This window comes from Arvicola amphibius, chromosome 12 (genome assembly GCF_903992535.2).
Source record: "Arvicola amphibius chromosome 12, mArvAmp1.2, whole genome shotgun sequence".
NCBI lineage: Eukaryota > Metazoa > Chordata > Mammalia > Rodentia > Cricetidae > Arvicola > Arvicola amphibius.
In genome coordinates, this window is record NC_052058.2 from 24744668 (window position 1) to 24760318 (window position 15651).

The window sequence follows — 15651 nt, forward strand, 5'->3', positions numbered from 1 at the left end:
CCTTCTCTCAGAATCAGAGTGTGGAGGGTTGGGGATTAAAGGGACAGGCTACAGGAATAGTAGGCAAAGGTCAGGAAATAAGAGAACCTGCAAGTCCACCCTGGATAGGAGCAAGATAACCATGTGGCCAGCTGGGGTATGAACACCCACCATCCGTCGGTGCCTGGCCTCGGGCCTCTGACGCACCGTGACCCAAACTCCTGCCTCCAGGGCTGAGTATGAGTGCTTCCAGATCGAGCTGTCCAAGAACTATGGCATGTCCGAGTGGCGTGAGGATGTCAAGAAGGTTCTGCTCAAGGCTGGCCTGCAGAACATGCCCATCACCTTCCTGTTCTCAGACACCCAGGTGCAGCCACACAGCCGTGGGCAGGGCTCAGGGTGGGCTGAACAGAGTGTCCCCAAGGGGTATCCTATAAGTGGTCAGTCCTATACGCTCAACTCCCTTATACATCAGGACCAGGTGGGATTATGATTGGATTGGTCAAGAGAGGAACCAACCCCAGCCTCTTGGGGCTCATGGAAGGCAGAGGTCCTTATTTATGCTCTAAGCATAAAAAGGTGCCCTGGCACAAGATAGCACACCACCCACAAGCAGTGGCTTCCTACGCTAAGGATCACAAGTTTGCTCCTGGAGGACAGGGAACCCAGAGTTCCACTCTTTGGAATATAGAAGGCCTTAGAAGTCCTCTTTCCTGGTCTCTGAGTAGAGGCCACAAGACAAACACTGTAGCACTCCAGACTGGTTTTTCAGTACAAGTACCAGGGGACCTAGGCTCCAAGATCATACTCCAACCCTAGACAAGTCCCTCTCCTCCTAGACCCATCCAACCCCTTCATAAGGTCAAGAAAATGAGATTTCCCTCTAACACAGGCCAGAGGCCTCTGTCAGTTGCCATGGTTTCTTCCTGTGGCAAAGTAAGGCCTGGAGGAAAGTGACTTGGGATCAGGAAGATGTTACACCACCACCCAGGACCTGGGGCCCTGCCAGATCTGAATACAAGCCCAGGGCTTATAAGGCCACTTGAGTGACCTTGCCCTAGGTCTGTATATGGGGCTGTTACAAAGGTCCAGGAAGACTGTTCATGGACTGTGATACATGGGGGGGAGGGGGGGTGGCTTCTGTAAAGGCTTAACTCCTTCCCCTCATCCTCCAGATCAAGAATGAGTCCTTCCTAGAGGATATTAACAACGTTCTGAACTCAGGTGACATCCCCAACCTCTACAGTGCAGATGAGCAAGATCAGATTGTCAACACTATGCGTCCCTACATACAAGAACAGGGCCTGCAGCCCACCAAAGCCAACCTCATGGCCGCCTATACTGGACGTGTGCGCAGCAACATCCACATGGTGCTGTGCATGAGGTACAGTGCAGCTGTCACTAGGTCATGCTGGGGCCTCAGGGATGCTAGAAGGGTCTTATGAAACCAAAGGTGGCCCCAGGCCTGGCCACCATGCCATTCAGACCAAACTACTAGGCTGGTCTGGCTGCTGTGCCACAGGCCTATAGATGGGCTCTGAGTCCTGAGTGTCCAGGTCAGTGTACTGAGCCTCATGTGGATCCTTCTCCCTCAGTCCCATCGGAGAGGTCTTCCGAGCTCGCTTAAGGCAGTTCCCCTCCCTTGTCAACTGCTGCACCATTGACTGGTTTAACGAGTGGCCAGCAGAAGCCCTGCAATCTGTGGCCACCATGTTCCTGAACGAGATCCCAGAACTGGAATCTTCCTTTGAAGTCATTCAAGGGCTGGTAGGTGTCTTGGTGAGACACAGTCTCTTGGGGAGAGATGTTTCCCTTCGGGTAGAGGCTCAGGGCCGCTGAGGCCTGGATAAGAGCCCTACCGCTGGCAGCAAAGCTTTGGCGAAATGGCATTGCCTGTCTATGCCTCATTTTCCCCATTTGTGAAATGAGGCCTTGCATCACATGGGGACCTAGTATTCTATAAATGGCTAGCATCCCCCTTTCTTCCAGGAGCCCCCGACGCCCCTCACAGACTGATTGCACAAACAGGTTAAGCCAGATTTGTCTGCTTCAGTCTCAGAGAACGTCAGCCTTCTGAGGGCCAAGAACTAAGACAAACCCAACATTTTCCTGTCTTAGACCCAGCCTCTGAAGGGATGCCATCTTAGGGCTTTCAGAGAGAAGAAGGCTCAGGGAACTGTGGCAAGGGCTCTGGGCCACAGCTTGGAGACCCCATGGTCAAAGCCAGCTCTGTTCTTGACTAGTATGGGCTTTGGGCTTTCCATCTGCATAAAGGGTTACCTAGACCTGGGGGTTTCGAGGACCTTAGGAAACAGTGAATCTGAGGTAGAGGAGTTATGGTGTGGCCCTTTCTCGGGACCAAGACACAGTGACTTCGTGGGTATCCAGTACCTGGCCTTTGCTGAAGCGCCACAAGTCTCCCTGGTCTACCTTTCACAGATTCAAGTTTGTGTATATATCCACCAGTCTGTGGCCAAGAAATGTATTGAGTACCTGGCAGAGCTGAGCCGCCATAACTATGTGACCCCCAAGAGCTATTTGGAGCTGCTCAATATTTTCTCTATCCTCATTGGACAGAAGAAAATGGAACTGAAGACTGCCAAAAACCGCATGAAGAGTGGCCTTGACAAGGTAGGCCCGAGGAAGGCCTTATAGGGATAGTGGCTAGCAACTGGGTTCTTCCTGCTGGGCATAGCAGGCTTGGATGCCAAGGTGACCCAGGATTTTAGACTGTAGCCTGAAGTGCTGCAGAGGACGGTTTCCTTCTCAGCGAGAGAATAGAAAATAAGCGTGAAGAGAGAGGGCAAGCAGTGGTGCCCACAGCTTCTCAGGGAGTAAGGCCTCCTCCACTAGTAACCACCAAATGCCGTGGGGGCCGTGAATGACAGTGATCCAACAGGGCCCCCTCCTCACAACTTGGCCTCTCTCTGGTCCTGTAAGACCTGTTGTTTTGTTTTGTCTTCTCTGCTCTCCCCTACCTCAGCTGTTACGTACTTCTGAGGATGTGGCCAAGATGCAGGAGGAGCTGGAGATTATGCGCCCCCTGCTGGAAGAGGCTGCCAAGGACACCTTGGTCACTATGGAGCAGATTAAGGTTGGGGTGTTCCTGGACCCACCTCCTCTCTGGTCCTGTCTGAGGATGCTCAACCTCTCAAAACATCAGATGGCTAGTCCCTGGCTTTCACACATCCTCTAGCCTTTGTCTACTTCATTTTCCTCATTCACCAGTTGTCCATTTTCTTTTTTTAATTGCATTTTTATTGATATTTATTGAGCTCTACATTTTTCTCTGCTCCTCTCCCTGCCTCTCCTCTCCCCACTTCAATCCTCCCCCAAGGTCCCCATGCTCCCAATTTACTCAGGAGATCTTGTCTCTTTTGACAAATACTTAGGCAGAACTATTAATACTTTAAGCCAGGCACGCCCTTGGCAGGGGTTCTATGAAGAGCAAGGCAGATGAATCCAAACAGGTCAAGCAATGCTGATGGGCACATGTCAGACTGAGTGGCAGGACCACCACCGGCAGATTCTGCACAGAGTCAGGGTTTACAGCAAGGGTCCAGTCCTCCCAGCACACATCACCATTATTACCATGGCAGCTTTCTGCCAGTGTTTAAGTGTCCTGTTCTCTAGAGTCAGAGTATTACAAAATGTTTCCCGAAGAAATGGGGAGGTACATCTTTGCATCGTATGTGATGGCCATGTGGGCCAATTGGGCTGGGACACCCAAACCTAGAAACTCCTAAGCCCTGATGTAGGCACTCAAGATACAGAAGGAACTCCTGGCCTTCCCAGGTCTCTACAACCTATTGCAACTAAGAGAGAAAAGGTGACCATCTCAGCCCTCAGAAAGGGGAGATTTCTGTCCTTGCCACTGGCCACTAACTGGATCCCCTATCTCCCATTCCAAGGTGGACACATCCATAGCCGAGGAAACCCGGAAATCAGTGCAAGCAGAGGAGATTAAGGCCAATGAGAAGGCCAGCAAGGCCCAAGCTATTGCTGATGACGCACAGAAGGATCTGGATGAGGCACTGCCAGCCCTGGATGCAGCCCTGGCCAGCCTTCGAAACCTCAACAAGAATGACGTGACAGAGGTGGGGCAGCCGCTCGTCTCCTCACACTCACTACCATGTCTCTCTCTGGTGTCCTCTTAGGTCCTATGGTGTCCCCAAGCCCACCCCCTGCATATTTTTTGGTAACTGTGTACCAATAGGTAAGAGCAGAATGAGGGCCAGATACTACCTTCTTGTCCCACTTGCCTTGTGCCATCCCTAGTCAGTCCCAAGGCTCTAGGACCTATGGCAGTAAAGACTTGGTTGGTGGGACCCACCTCGCCCAAGGGTAGGACCTTCCCTTCTACACCTCTTGGCATGGCCCATAGGTACGTGCCATGCAGCGCCCACCCCCAGGAGTGAAGCTGGTCATAGAAGCTGTGTGCATCATGAAGGGCATCAAGCCCAAGAAGGTACCTGGAGAGAAGCCAGGCTCCAAAGTGGATGACTACTGGGAGCCAGGCAAGGGGCTGCTGCAAGACCCAGGCCGCTTCCTTGAAAGCCTCTTCAAGTTTGACAAGGTAACCATGCTAAGCATAGGGGTAAGCCCGTGGGTAGGATGCAGTAGGATGGAGAAGTGCCTGCCACACCAGTATCTTCAGGTACTGTGGTCTTGTTCTTCCTCTACCTGTCCTGCCATCAGCTGCAGCAATGTACCCCTGGGGGACATAGAGGTGTTTGGTACCGTGGGAATAGAGCTGTCCCACCCCTACCCCAAGTAGCTGTCAAGTGGAATGACAGCTTCTCTCCCTCCCCAACAGATGTCTGAGGAAACTGGGACCAGGCCAGTAGGATGTTGCCCACAGTCACTCCAAGGCTTCACAGCCTGGAGATCCCCACCCGCATTGGTCATAGTCAAGAGGTTCACTGCCTGTTCTATGTTGTCTCCCTCCCTGAGCTTCAGCTTGCTCTGGCTATCGCTAGATCCTCTGCACTATCCGTTTGGGACTTTTCAGTGTCCGTGGGTATCTGCTCTCTTGAGATGAAGCCCACAACCCCTTCAGTGAACCCCTCTCCAGTCCAGAAGTTCACTGAATGCCAGTTGCCTGGCCTACATGGGCTACCCCCTGCCATCACACATCATAAGGCAGTGACCAGTGTCACAGCAACTGGACTCCCTCACAGCTTCCATAGGCCTCCTCCTACTATTCCATTAGATGAGAAACCAGACACCCTTCTCAGAGAGGCACTCAGTCCATGAGGGCTCACAGCCTGAGCTCTGACTCCCCTAGGCTTGCCTTAGCTCTGATCCTTGAAGAGCCTGCCAGCAGCTCAGCTCCCAGGCCCATTGTCAACACGGAGGAACAGCATGGATGTGGGAGGCTCTCTGGCAGGCACCTAAGATGCAAGGAAGCAGTGTCCTGAGATCCATGATTTTTACCCTAGGACAACATTGGGGAGGCAGTTATCAAAGCCATCCAACCATATATCGACAACGAGGAGTTCCAGCCAGCTGCCATCGCCAAGGTGTCCAAGGCCTGCACATCTATCTGCCAGTGGGTGCGCGCCATGCACAAGTACCACTTCGTAGCCAAGGCCGTAGAGCCCAAAAGGGTAAGGACTATTCAGAGCTAGAAGGGGCCAGCTCCCCTACCAGGTACTGGCTACGAGCTGGCCCTCTTCCTGCCTGCAGCAAGCCTTGCGGGAAGCCCAGGATGACCTGGAAGTGACACAAAGGATCCTAGAAGAGGCAAAGCAGCACCTGCGTGAAGTGGAAGATGGCATCGCCACACTGCAGGCCAAGTATCGAGAGTGCGTGGCCAAGAAGGAGGAGCTGGAAATGAAGTGTGAGCAGTGTGAGCAGCGCCTAGGCCGAGCCGATAAGGTATGTGCCCCTCTCTGACAGAGCCAACAGGCAGGACCATCAGGAAGAGAAGAGCTTCTTTCCCTGGGCTCTCCCTATCCCCTTCTTAGCAGCTGATGGCCAGGGCCAGAGTGGGCAGATCCAGCCCCAGGCCTCAGCCCAGCCTCCCAGAGCCCACACCATAAGATTGTTTTTACAGCTCATCAACGGACTATCAGATGAGAAGGTTCGCTGGCAGGAGACTGTGGAGAATCTGGAGAACATGCTCGACAACATCTCTGGTGATGTGATGGTGGCTGCTGGCTTTGTGGCCTACCTGGGCCCCTTCACGGTAAAGAGCCCCCACCCTACCCCGGATCAGCTCTATCCATCCCACAAAGAGACCCTCCCCAGAGGCCTTCTCTCTGTGAGGGCAACCTGTGGAGTGCCTCTCCATCCCTCCTGCATGTAGCATGCGGATACTGAGCAGGTGCAAGTTGTGACACAGGTCAGAAGAGTCCCCCTTGGAGTATAAAAAGGCGCGCACATGTCACCTGTGCCAGATGCTGCTCTCAGTGTCCCATTTAATTCTCACAGCCATCTTTAGGGCAGGCACTGCAGGCGTGACCCCTTTCAAAGACAAGGGTTCGTGGTTTGTAGGATCCAAGCAGGCCTGAAGTGTCTGTAATGTCTAGCTCCACGTTAGCTAATGCACTGAGCTTTGACTTCTGCATGCCTTTACCAAGAAGTGTTGTAGCTGGAGGTGAGGAGGAGCCTGTGTGTCTGGTGTGGTGGTCTCAGGTTTTACATCTCTCCAGGGCCAGTACCGTACAACCCTCTATGAGCAGTGGGTCAGGCAGCTCACAGTTCACCAAGTCCCGCACACCTGCAAGCCCACACTGATTGCAACCCTGGGAAACCCGGTGAAGATCCGTTCCTGGCAGGTAACTCTCAGGAGATGTCAGGATATGGAGCTGGGCTGAGAGCCTTCTGCCTCCTTTCTACCCCCTTTACCAACTAACTCATGGATGCCTCCTCTCTGCCCTCCTGGGTGCAGCAAGAGGGTAGTGAAAGCAGCTAATATCCCAGCCACCTAAGCTCATATAAGAACCCTGACCCAGCATGGCACCTGGATTCCCACAGATTGCTGGCCTCCCCAATGATACTCTGTCAGTGGAGAATGGGGTCATCAATCAATACTCCCAACGCTGGACCCACTTCATTGACCCTCAGAGTCAGGCTAACAAATGGATCAAGAACATGGTAAGCAGACCTAATAATACTGCCTCATCAGACAGGCTCAGCCAATTCTAGGGAAGCACCTGAGCCTTGGGCTGGCTCTAAGCTCCCATAATCCCACCTTCCCCTGTAGGAGAAGGACAGTGGGCTAGATGTGTTCAAGTTGAGTGACCGTGACTTCCTGCGTAGCATGGAGAATGCTATCCGCTTTGGCAAGCCATGCCTTCTAGAAAATGTGGGTGAGGAGCTGGATCCAGCACTAGAGCCCGTGCTGCTCAAGCAGGTAGGCCTGTCGGGGAAGGGGCAGCTATGGACTGCAGGTCCAGACACTCTGACCACAGTGCCCGCTCATCCTGCCTGCCACAGACATACAAGCAGCAAGGGAACACAGTGTTGAAGTTGGGAGACACAGTGATCCCCTACCATGAGGACTTCAGGATGTACATCACCACCAAGCTGCCCAACCCTCACTACACACCAGAGGTTTCCACCAAACTCACCCTCATCAACTTTACATTGTCACCCAGGTGAGCCTCCACCTGAAAGAACAAAGCACCAGCTGTCCCTTCCCGCCATCTGACCCTTGGCCATCTCTTGGCCATCCCTAAGCTGCGGGGACTCAAGAGGTCTGTCTTTCCTGCTTAGTGGCCCCATCAACTTCCTCCCAGTTACTCTGGTATCCCAAAGTGCAGACCCTCCATGGGCCCCTCTTACTTCATTTCCACCTAACAGTGTTCCTCCCCCCTGCTACACACCACACAGGCACACACAGGCCTGTTGCATACTAAAGCCTCCATTTGAGTAGCTACAAGCAGTGGGAGGGGAAACCATCCTCTTTATTTTTTTGTGCATTGGTGTATTGCCTGCATGCATGTCTGTGTGAAGGTGGCAGGTCTCCTAGAACTGGAGCTACAGACAGTTGTGAGCCCCCATGTGGGTGTGGGAATTGAACCCAGGTCCTCTGGAAGAGCAGTCAGTGCTTTTAACCACTGAGCCATCGCTCCAGCCCCAAAAGAGGCACTCTTTTAAGCCTTATTTTACTTGATCATTCATAGCCCCTTTTGCCAAAGAACTCGGGATCTAGCTGGCCATCCCCTGCTATTCAAGGTCTTGCTGACAGCCATTGGTTTGAAAGCAGCCCAGCATCAATCCTACAGATTGAGGGTAGGCCTCCCAGGCTGACAGTGACAGTGGTACTGAGCTCTTGATAGCTAAATGTAGGCTTACATTGAGCCCTAGAGTTCCCCAGGTACTGCAAACATGGTCTTCCACCCCGGTAGTGGCCTAGAGGACCAGCTACTAGGCCAGGTTGTGGCTGAGGAACGACCTGATCTAGAAGAGGCCAAGAATCAGCTGATTGTCAGTAATGCCAAGATGCGCCAAGAGCTGAAGGACATTGAAGACCAGATACTGTACCGTCTCAGCTCCTCTGAGGGTAACCCTGTAGACGACATGGAGCTCATCAAGGTGCTGGAGGCTTCCAAGATGAAGGCTGCTGAGATCCAGGTTGGAAACTGCCTTCGCCAACCTGAACCCCTCCCCTACTTGCCCCAAACCTGCTTCAATCTACGTGTTTGACCTATTGCTCTTTATAGCCTCCCTGGACCGAACACCTTTCCTTTTTCCCCTCTACCCAGGCAAAGGTCAGGATTGCAGAGCAGACAGAGAAGGACATTGACCTCACACGCATGGAGTACATCCCTGTGGCCGTCCGCACCCAGATCCTCTTCTTCTGTGTGTCAGACCTGGCTAACGTGGACCCCATGTACCAGTACTCCCTGGAGTGGTTCCTCAACATCTTCCTCTCAGGCATTGCCAACTCAGAGAGGGCAGGTAGCTCTGTTACACTGACACAACAGGCCCACTCTAAAATGGATGCAACACTTGTGGGCACGTTTCTATGGTGGAGCAAACATAGGAACCCTCATCTCTGTTCACTTTTATATCATACACTCATGATCCCGGAAAAGACACCACCTTCCATCCCTATCCTACTTAGAGCCCTTTCCTGGAAACACTAGCTGTCTGGGGAGATGCACAGAGTACCCTGATAGCTGCTGGGAGACTTTTGAGGCTGGGCTAGACCCTGAGATTCTCTCTCCAATTTCCCCATGCTCTGTCACCACTTCTCCTACCCCTTAGACAACTTGAAGAAGCGTATCAGCAACATCAACCGCTACCTAACCTACAGCCTCTATAGCAATGTCTGCCGCAGCCTCTTTGAGAAGCACAAGCTGATGTTCGCCTTCCTGCTGTGTGCCCGTATTATGATGAATGAGGGCAAGATTAACCAGGTGCAGATGCCGGCAGGTGGCTCAGGGCCTGTCTGTCTGAGGGTTACCCTATTGTGGGCCTGAGAACTCAGCATAGGTATTACAGGAAAGCCAGGAATAAGGGCATAGCACAAGTAAAGGGGACAAAGGTCTTTGGAAGCACAATTCCTTGCTTAAACACAACAGGGAATTCTGGCTTATTATGGCCCAAATGATGTTCTGAACACTAGTCTTCTGGTTTTTCTGTTTTGTTTTGCTTTGCTTTGCTTTGTTTTTCGAGACAGGGTTTCTCTGTAGCTTTGGAACCTGTCCTGGAACTAGCTCTTGTAGACCAGGCTGACCTCGAACTCACAGAGATCCGCCTGCCTCTGCCTCCCAAGTGCTGGGATTAAAGGTGTGCGCCACCATCATCTGGCAAACACGGATCTTCTAAGAGCCTTAAATGTGCTGCTGAGCAGAGATTGTCCCAGGGACAAACTGTTCTGAGCCTCCCACACTTGTTTAGTCAGGAGCTCTCAAGGGCCTCATAGCCAAGAAAGGACAGAAGAGTAGACACTAGTAGTAGTAACCCAGTTTCTCGGGTGAGGGGCCTAGAGACACAAAGGAGCTGGCTACACGGTGTAGGCACCAACCTGACCTGTACTCTGCTAGGCTGAGTGGCGCTACCTCCTGTCTGGAGGCTCCATCCAGACCATGACTGAAAACCCTGCACCACACTGGCTATCAGACAGGGCCTGGAGAGACATCTTGGCACTTTCAAACCTGCCAGCCTTTGCCATGTTCCCATATGACTTCGTGAAGCACCTCCGAAAATTCCAGGCCATCTTTGACAGTGCTGAGCCTCACCGGTGAGCTAGATCCCAGACTAGGCTACCAGGAATACAAGAGAAAACCCCAGGAACAGGCTTGCCCAGAGGCCTTATCTGAAATATTACCTAGGACTGCCTTGCATCTATGAGAATGTCTCCCTGTGCCTCTAGCCCTGTTCTCCTTCTGGCAAAGTTCATGGGCCAGTGGCTTCCCATTGGCTGGCTCTCAGGGAGATGTGGGCTTTGTTGCAGGGAGCTCTTGCCTGGCATCTGGAGCACATACCTGGATGATTTCCAGAAACTGCTTGTTCTCCGTTGCCTGCGTGGGGACAAGGTTACTAATGCCATGCAGGACTTTGTGGCCAACCACCTGGAACCCCGTTTCATTGAGCCCCAGGCAAGTGCTGGTCTCCAGGCAGAGCTGATATCCTGGGTCTCAAGGACTTGACGGCCTTAAGGACTACCTTGCAGCCCTGTCCAGGCTAGAACTCTTGAATAAGGACGTTCTAGGACCCAGAAGGCCTTTCTGGAACTGCTCCAGGAACCTCAGGAGTCCTTGCCCTTGCCCCGAACCCTCCTCTTATCAACCCCATGTGGTCTCAGCATATCTTCCCATCCTTCCAGACAGCCAATCTGTCTGCGGTGTTCAAAGAGTCCAACTCCACGATCCCCCTCATCTTTGTGCTGTCACCCGGCACTGACCCTGCTGCTGACCTCTACAAATTTGCAGAAGAAATGAAGTTCTCCAAGAAGCTCTCTGCCATCTCCCTGGGCCAGGGACAGGTAAGGGTAAGGCAGAGAAGGAGGAGCAGGCTGGGGAGGATGAGCAGCTGTCACCTACTCAATGTTCCTATTCTCTAGGGCCCTCGGGCAGAAGCCATGATGCGCAGCTCCATAGAGAGGGGCAAGTGGGTCTTCTTTCAGAACTGCCATTTGGCACCAAGCTGGATGCCAGCCCTGGAACGTCTCATCGAGCACATCAACCCTGACAAGGTGCACTGTGCTGCCTGTCATTGGGTCCTTCTCAGTGAAAGGAGTAATTAAATCACCCATCAAGGACTGAGGCTGCTTAAATGAGACAGGCCCACAAAGCATGCAGCCCAAACCCAGATGCAAAGCATATGTATCACGATGCAACTAGATTAATCTGGACTTCTGCTGTTGTTTGTCTTTGTTTTTCAAGACAGGACAGCCATGGCTGTCCTCAAACTCACTCTGTAAACCAGGCTGCTCTCAAACTAAGAACCACCTGCCTCTGCCTCCCAAGTGCTGGGATTTAAAGTGTGGGCCACCCATGCCTGACTATTCTGGATTATTAACTAGATTATTATTGTCCCTCCAAATTACTGAGTCTCAGGGGGTTGGTGACTTCCCTAAGGTTACCCAGCACAGACTGGTGATCCTAGAGTTTGCTAAGCCCTGTTCTTAGCCAGTTGTCCACATAGCCATATATCCTAACCAACTCAGGGAAGGAGTAAGTCAGAGCAAGAGGGTGTTTCTGGATAGGAAGGAACCTTAGCTGAGGTCTTTGTGTTTATGAGGTGCTGTGACTACCAGGTACATCGGGACTTCCGCCTATGGCTCACCAGCCTGCCCAGCAACAAGTTCCCAGTGTCCATCCTGCAAAATGGCTCCAAAATGACTATTGAACCACCACGTGGTGTCAAAGCTAACCTGCTCAAGTCCTACAACAGTCTCAGTGATGACTTCCTCCACTCCTGTCGAAAGGTGATGGCTCAGTGGCTGAGAGCACTGGCAGCTCTTCCAGAGGACTTAGTTCAATCCCAGGATCCACACCAGACAGTTCACAATGACCTGGGCCTTTAGCTCCATGGGGATGACATCTTTGGCCTCTGTGAGCAACAGCACTCATGTGCACATACCCACATGCTCATACACATAATTAAAAATAATTTTCTATTTTTTAAGTGAGGTACATTCTAAGCTCCCACCTACCTGTCCCACCCCTTCCTCTTATGACCCTGTCCCTTTCTGTCCTACAGGTTGTAGAGTTCAAGTCATTGCTGCTATCTCTGTGCTTGTTCCATGGGAATGCACTTGAACGCCGTAAATTTGGGCCCCTGGGCTTCAACATCCCTTATGAGTTCACAGATGGAGACCTGCGCATCTGCATCAGCCAGCTCAAGATGTTCCTAGATGAATATGACGACATCCCCTATAAGGTAGGCAGGGGGCAGGTTGGGGGCCACCGACTTGGGCACTTTTACTAAGGACCCTTTCCCACCCACCACACAGGTTCTCAAGTACACTGCCGGAGAGATCAACTATGGCGGTCGTGTGACTGATGACTGGGACCGTCGCTGTGTCATGAACATCCTAGAAGACTTCTACAACCCTGCTGTGCTCTCTTCTGAGCACAGTTACAGTGCCTCCGGCATCTACCACCAGATCCCACCTACCTATGACCTCAACGTGAGTCCACAGGAGGAGGCCAGCGGGGCTCCTGGGGTCCCATGGAACCTTGACGCAAAAAGGGCACAGGAGAAAGGAGGTGTAGCCCTGCCTTCCAGAACACCTTTCTATGAAACTTCCACCCACAGCAGAGACAGTCACACCTAGTGGAGACAGGCTTCTGTGGGGGTAGGCAAACCCTCCTTACCTATTCCACATATCACTAGTGGGTGGTGATGCAAGCTATGTGTGGGGTAGAGACGCTCCCTGAGGACATACTTATAGGGCGATGGAGGAAGCATCCTGAATTGAGGTTGGGTTGGGTGAGCAAGAGGGAGCATGTCAGGTTTGAGCAGCTACAGAAACAAGTAGAGGGATGGCAATAAATGGCTGAGAGGAAAGCAAGAACCACAGTACAGCATCACAGACACCATTGCAGTTCCGGAAACAACAGGAAGGTGAACCGGGGAGGGTGACCGTGACTCCGAAGGTTGGCGAGAACAAGCCAAGGCCTCCAGTTTCAGACCTCTTGCTTCCTAGGGCTATCTCTCCTACATCAAGAGCCTTCCACTCAATGACATGCCTGAGATCTTCGGTCTGCATGACAATGCCAACATTACCTTTGCCCAGAATGAGACTTTCGCTCTGTTTGGTGCCATTCTCCAGCTGCAGCCCAAATCATCCTCGGTGGGCGGCCAGAGCAGGGAGGAGGTAGGTAGTAGTGGAGGAAGGCCAGACTGCCCCATCCTGCCTGCACCTGCAAGTAAACTCTTCAAGGTAGCCAGTCCAGTCCTCTCATCTTTTTGTCCCCTGCAGTTAGTAGAAAATGTGGCTGAGGACATTCTGTTCCAGATCCCTGAACCTGTTCACTTACAAGAGGTGATAAACAAATTCCCTGTGCTATATGAGGAGTCAATGAACACAGTGCTGGTACAAGAAGTCATTAGGTAATTTCTTGCCACACCTTAGCCAACCAGTCAGGGGCCACTGTGCTATAAAAAAAAAAAAAAAATGACAACAGGTATTGCTATTAGCCAGATGTCATGCTAAGTGCTAACTAAACATCTGTCTTCTAATTTGGCTGCTTATTTTCATTTTATAGATGAATAAGCTAAGGCCTAAGATTGACTGTCTTAAGTCACATATTCACTAAGGGCCAGAGTTGGGATTGTACCCAGAATGCCTCACCCAGTTCCGCATTTAACTTGTATTCTGTCATTGTCTATGGTCACAGATGGAAGGGCATAGAGACTGCCACAGAACCCCAGCCCACTAATACCTTGCCACTGATCCCACAGGTACAACAAGCTCCTAGCGGTGATCACGCAGACACTTAGTGACATGCTCAAGGCACTCAAGGGGCTAGTGGTAATGTCCTTAGAGCTGGAGCTGATGTCCACCAGCTTGTACAACAATGCTGTGCCCGAGCTCTGGAATACCAAAGCCTACCCATCACTCAAACCACTGGCTTCATGGATCATGGACCTGCTACAGCGCCTGAACTTTATACAGTCTTGGATCGAAAATGGCATCCCCCCTGTCTTCTGGATCAGCGGCTTCTTCTTCCCTCAAGCTTTCCTAACGGGCACGCTGCAGAACTTTGCCCGAAAGTTCGTCATTTCTATTGACACCATCTCCTTTGATTTCAAGGTCTGAACACAAGAGGGAGGGGATGGTACACTACAGTCATAATTACTTAAGTTTGAAGCAATCCTGAATAGGAGATGAAAAGACCCAGGCCAAGAGCCCCAGAGAGATTCAGAGGGAAGGGCAGACTACAGGTGATGGGCAGACTAAAATGGGAGATGGATGACGGGCAGACAGCAGCTTTCAAGAGGGAATTTGTGCCTTCTGATACAAATCCCAACCTTGCTTCAATGTGGTTATCTGTGTGCCCACCACAGGTGTTGTCCAGGACCCCGTCAGAAATTGAGGAAAGGCCTGAAGTAGGGTGCTATATTCATGGACTGTTCCTGGAAGGTGCTCGCTGGGACCCATTGGATTTCCGGCTGGCTGAGTCACGGCCCAAGGAGCTGTATACAGATATGGCTGTTATCTGGCTCATGCCAGTAGCCAACCGAAAGGTTGAGACCCAGGACTTCTACTTGTGCCCCATCTACAAGACTCTGACCCGCGCTGGTAAGGCAACCCAAGCAGGCCATCCACACTACAGGTAAAAGTCTAGTCAGTTTACATGGACCCAGGATAGCTGCCTGGGAAAGCTGATGGGGATCTGGGCCAGTGCAGAGTTCAGTAATTCCCTGCTTGCTTGCCCTCCTTACTAATCTATCGTGCATCCTAGGAGTCTATGGGCCCAACTTCCACCAGGGGCTCAGAGGAAGGAAACAGGGAATGTAGTGGTGGTGGCAACTTCATCCTCAGTGCCTTAACTCTAGGGAGGCCTGAGCCCTCATCAGATCAAGTCACCAAGGAGCTTTTGGGCCCTGGTCTCTTCCTATTCCCAACTCAAGTTTGTCAAACTCATTGTTCATGTTCTTCCCTCCTAACCCAGTGGTGAAAGGGTAGAACCTAACCGTCCCTCTTTCTTGCCTGCTTCAGGAACATTATCAACCACAGGCCACTCAACCAACTATGTTATTGCTGTGGAGATCCCTACCAACAAGCCTCAGCGACACTGGATAAAGCGTGGTGTAGCCCTCATCTGTGCCCTGGATTACTAGACCCAGATATAGAAGGGCCAGGGCCATTAAAGTGTTTCAGTAAGTCCCGTTGTGCCTTGGCTGTGTACAAGAGGCCTCATCTACAGGACCACTGTAGGGAAAAGGGATATAGCAGTCACAACAGAGAATTGTCAGTAAGGGATTGGTGGGAGAAGGGGCACAAGGCAGCTCCGGCCTGCTGTACCTGCCCAAACGCAATAAGGGATGAGACATGCAACCTCTCAGGTCCCAGTTCCTCTCCAAGAATTCACCGGTTAGATCTAGGGGCAGCTCTTGGTCCAAAGCCCCAGGACCCTTTCAGATTCAAAGCCATCAGATCTGGTGAGAGCCAAGCATTCTCACCTCAGTACCCTACTTGTCCACAGCCCATCTGAAACACTACCCCAAGCCTACCATCACAAGCAGTCATTCCTGGCTATC

The 15651-nt window shown here is 51.9% G+C and overlaps 1 protein-coding gene across 1 annotated transcript in view; it reads left to right on the forward strand.

Annotated features, from left to right (window-relative positions):
• Nucleotides 1–15231, forward strand: part of Dnah1 (dynein axonemal heavy chain 1) — a 61318-nt gene extending 46087 nt beyond the window's left edge. The window contains 29 exon segments of the mRNA XM_038349101.1: nt 211–346; nt 1155–1363; nt 1575–1746; nt 2419–2610; nt 2963–3073; nt 3891–4076; nt 4364–4555; nt 5421–5588; nt 5668–5859; nt 6038–6169; nt 6636–6761; nt 6961–7080; nt 7190–7339; nt 7423–7583; nt 8337–8562; nt 8694–8889; nt 9199–9350; nt 9981–10177; nt 10391–10535; nt 10763–10921; nt 11000–11131; nt 11696–11866; nt 12142–12321; nt 12395–12571; nt 13091–13261; nt 13367–13497; nt 13849–14200; nt 14455–14689; nt 15110–15231. Of these exon segments, the coding sequence (XP_038205029.1) occupies nt 211–346; nt 1155–1363; nt 1575–1746; nt 2419–2610; nt 2963–3073; nt 3891–4076; nt 4364–4555; nt 5421–5588; nt 5668–5859; nt 6038–6169; nt 6636–6761; nt 6961–7080; nt 7190–7339; nt 7423–7583; nt 8337–8562; nt 8694–8889; nt 9199–9350; nt 9981–10177; nt 10391–10535; nt 10763–10921; nt 11000–11131; nt 11696–11866; nt 12142–12321; nt 12395–12571; nt 13091–13261; nt 13367–13497; nt 13849–14200; nt 14455–14689; nt 15110–15231 (4993 nt within the window).
• Nucleotides 15232–15651: the final 420 nt, after the last annotated feature.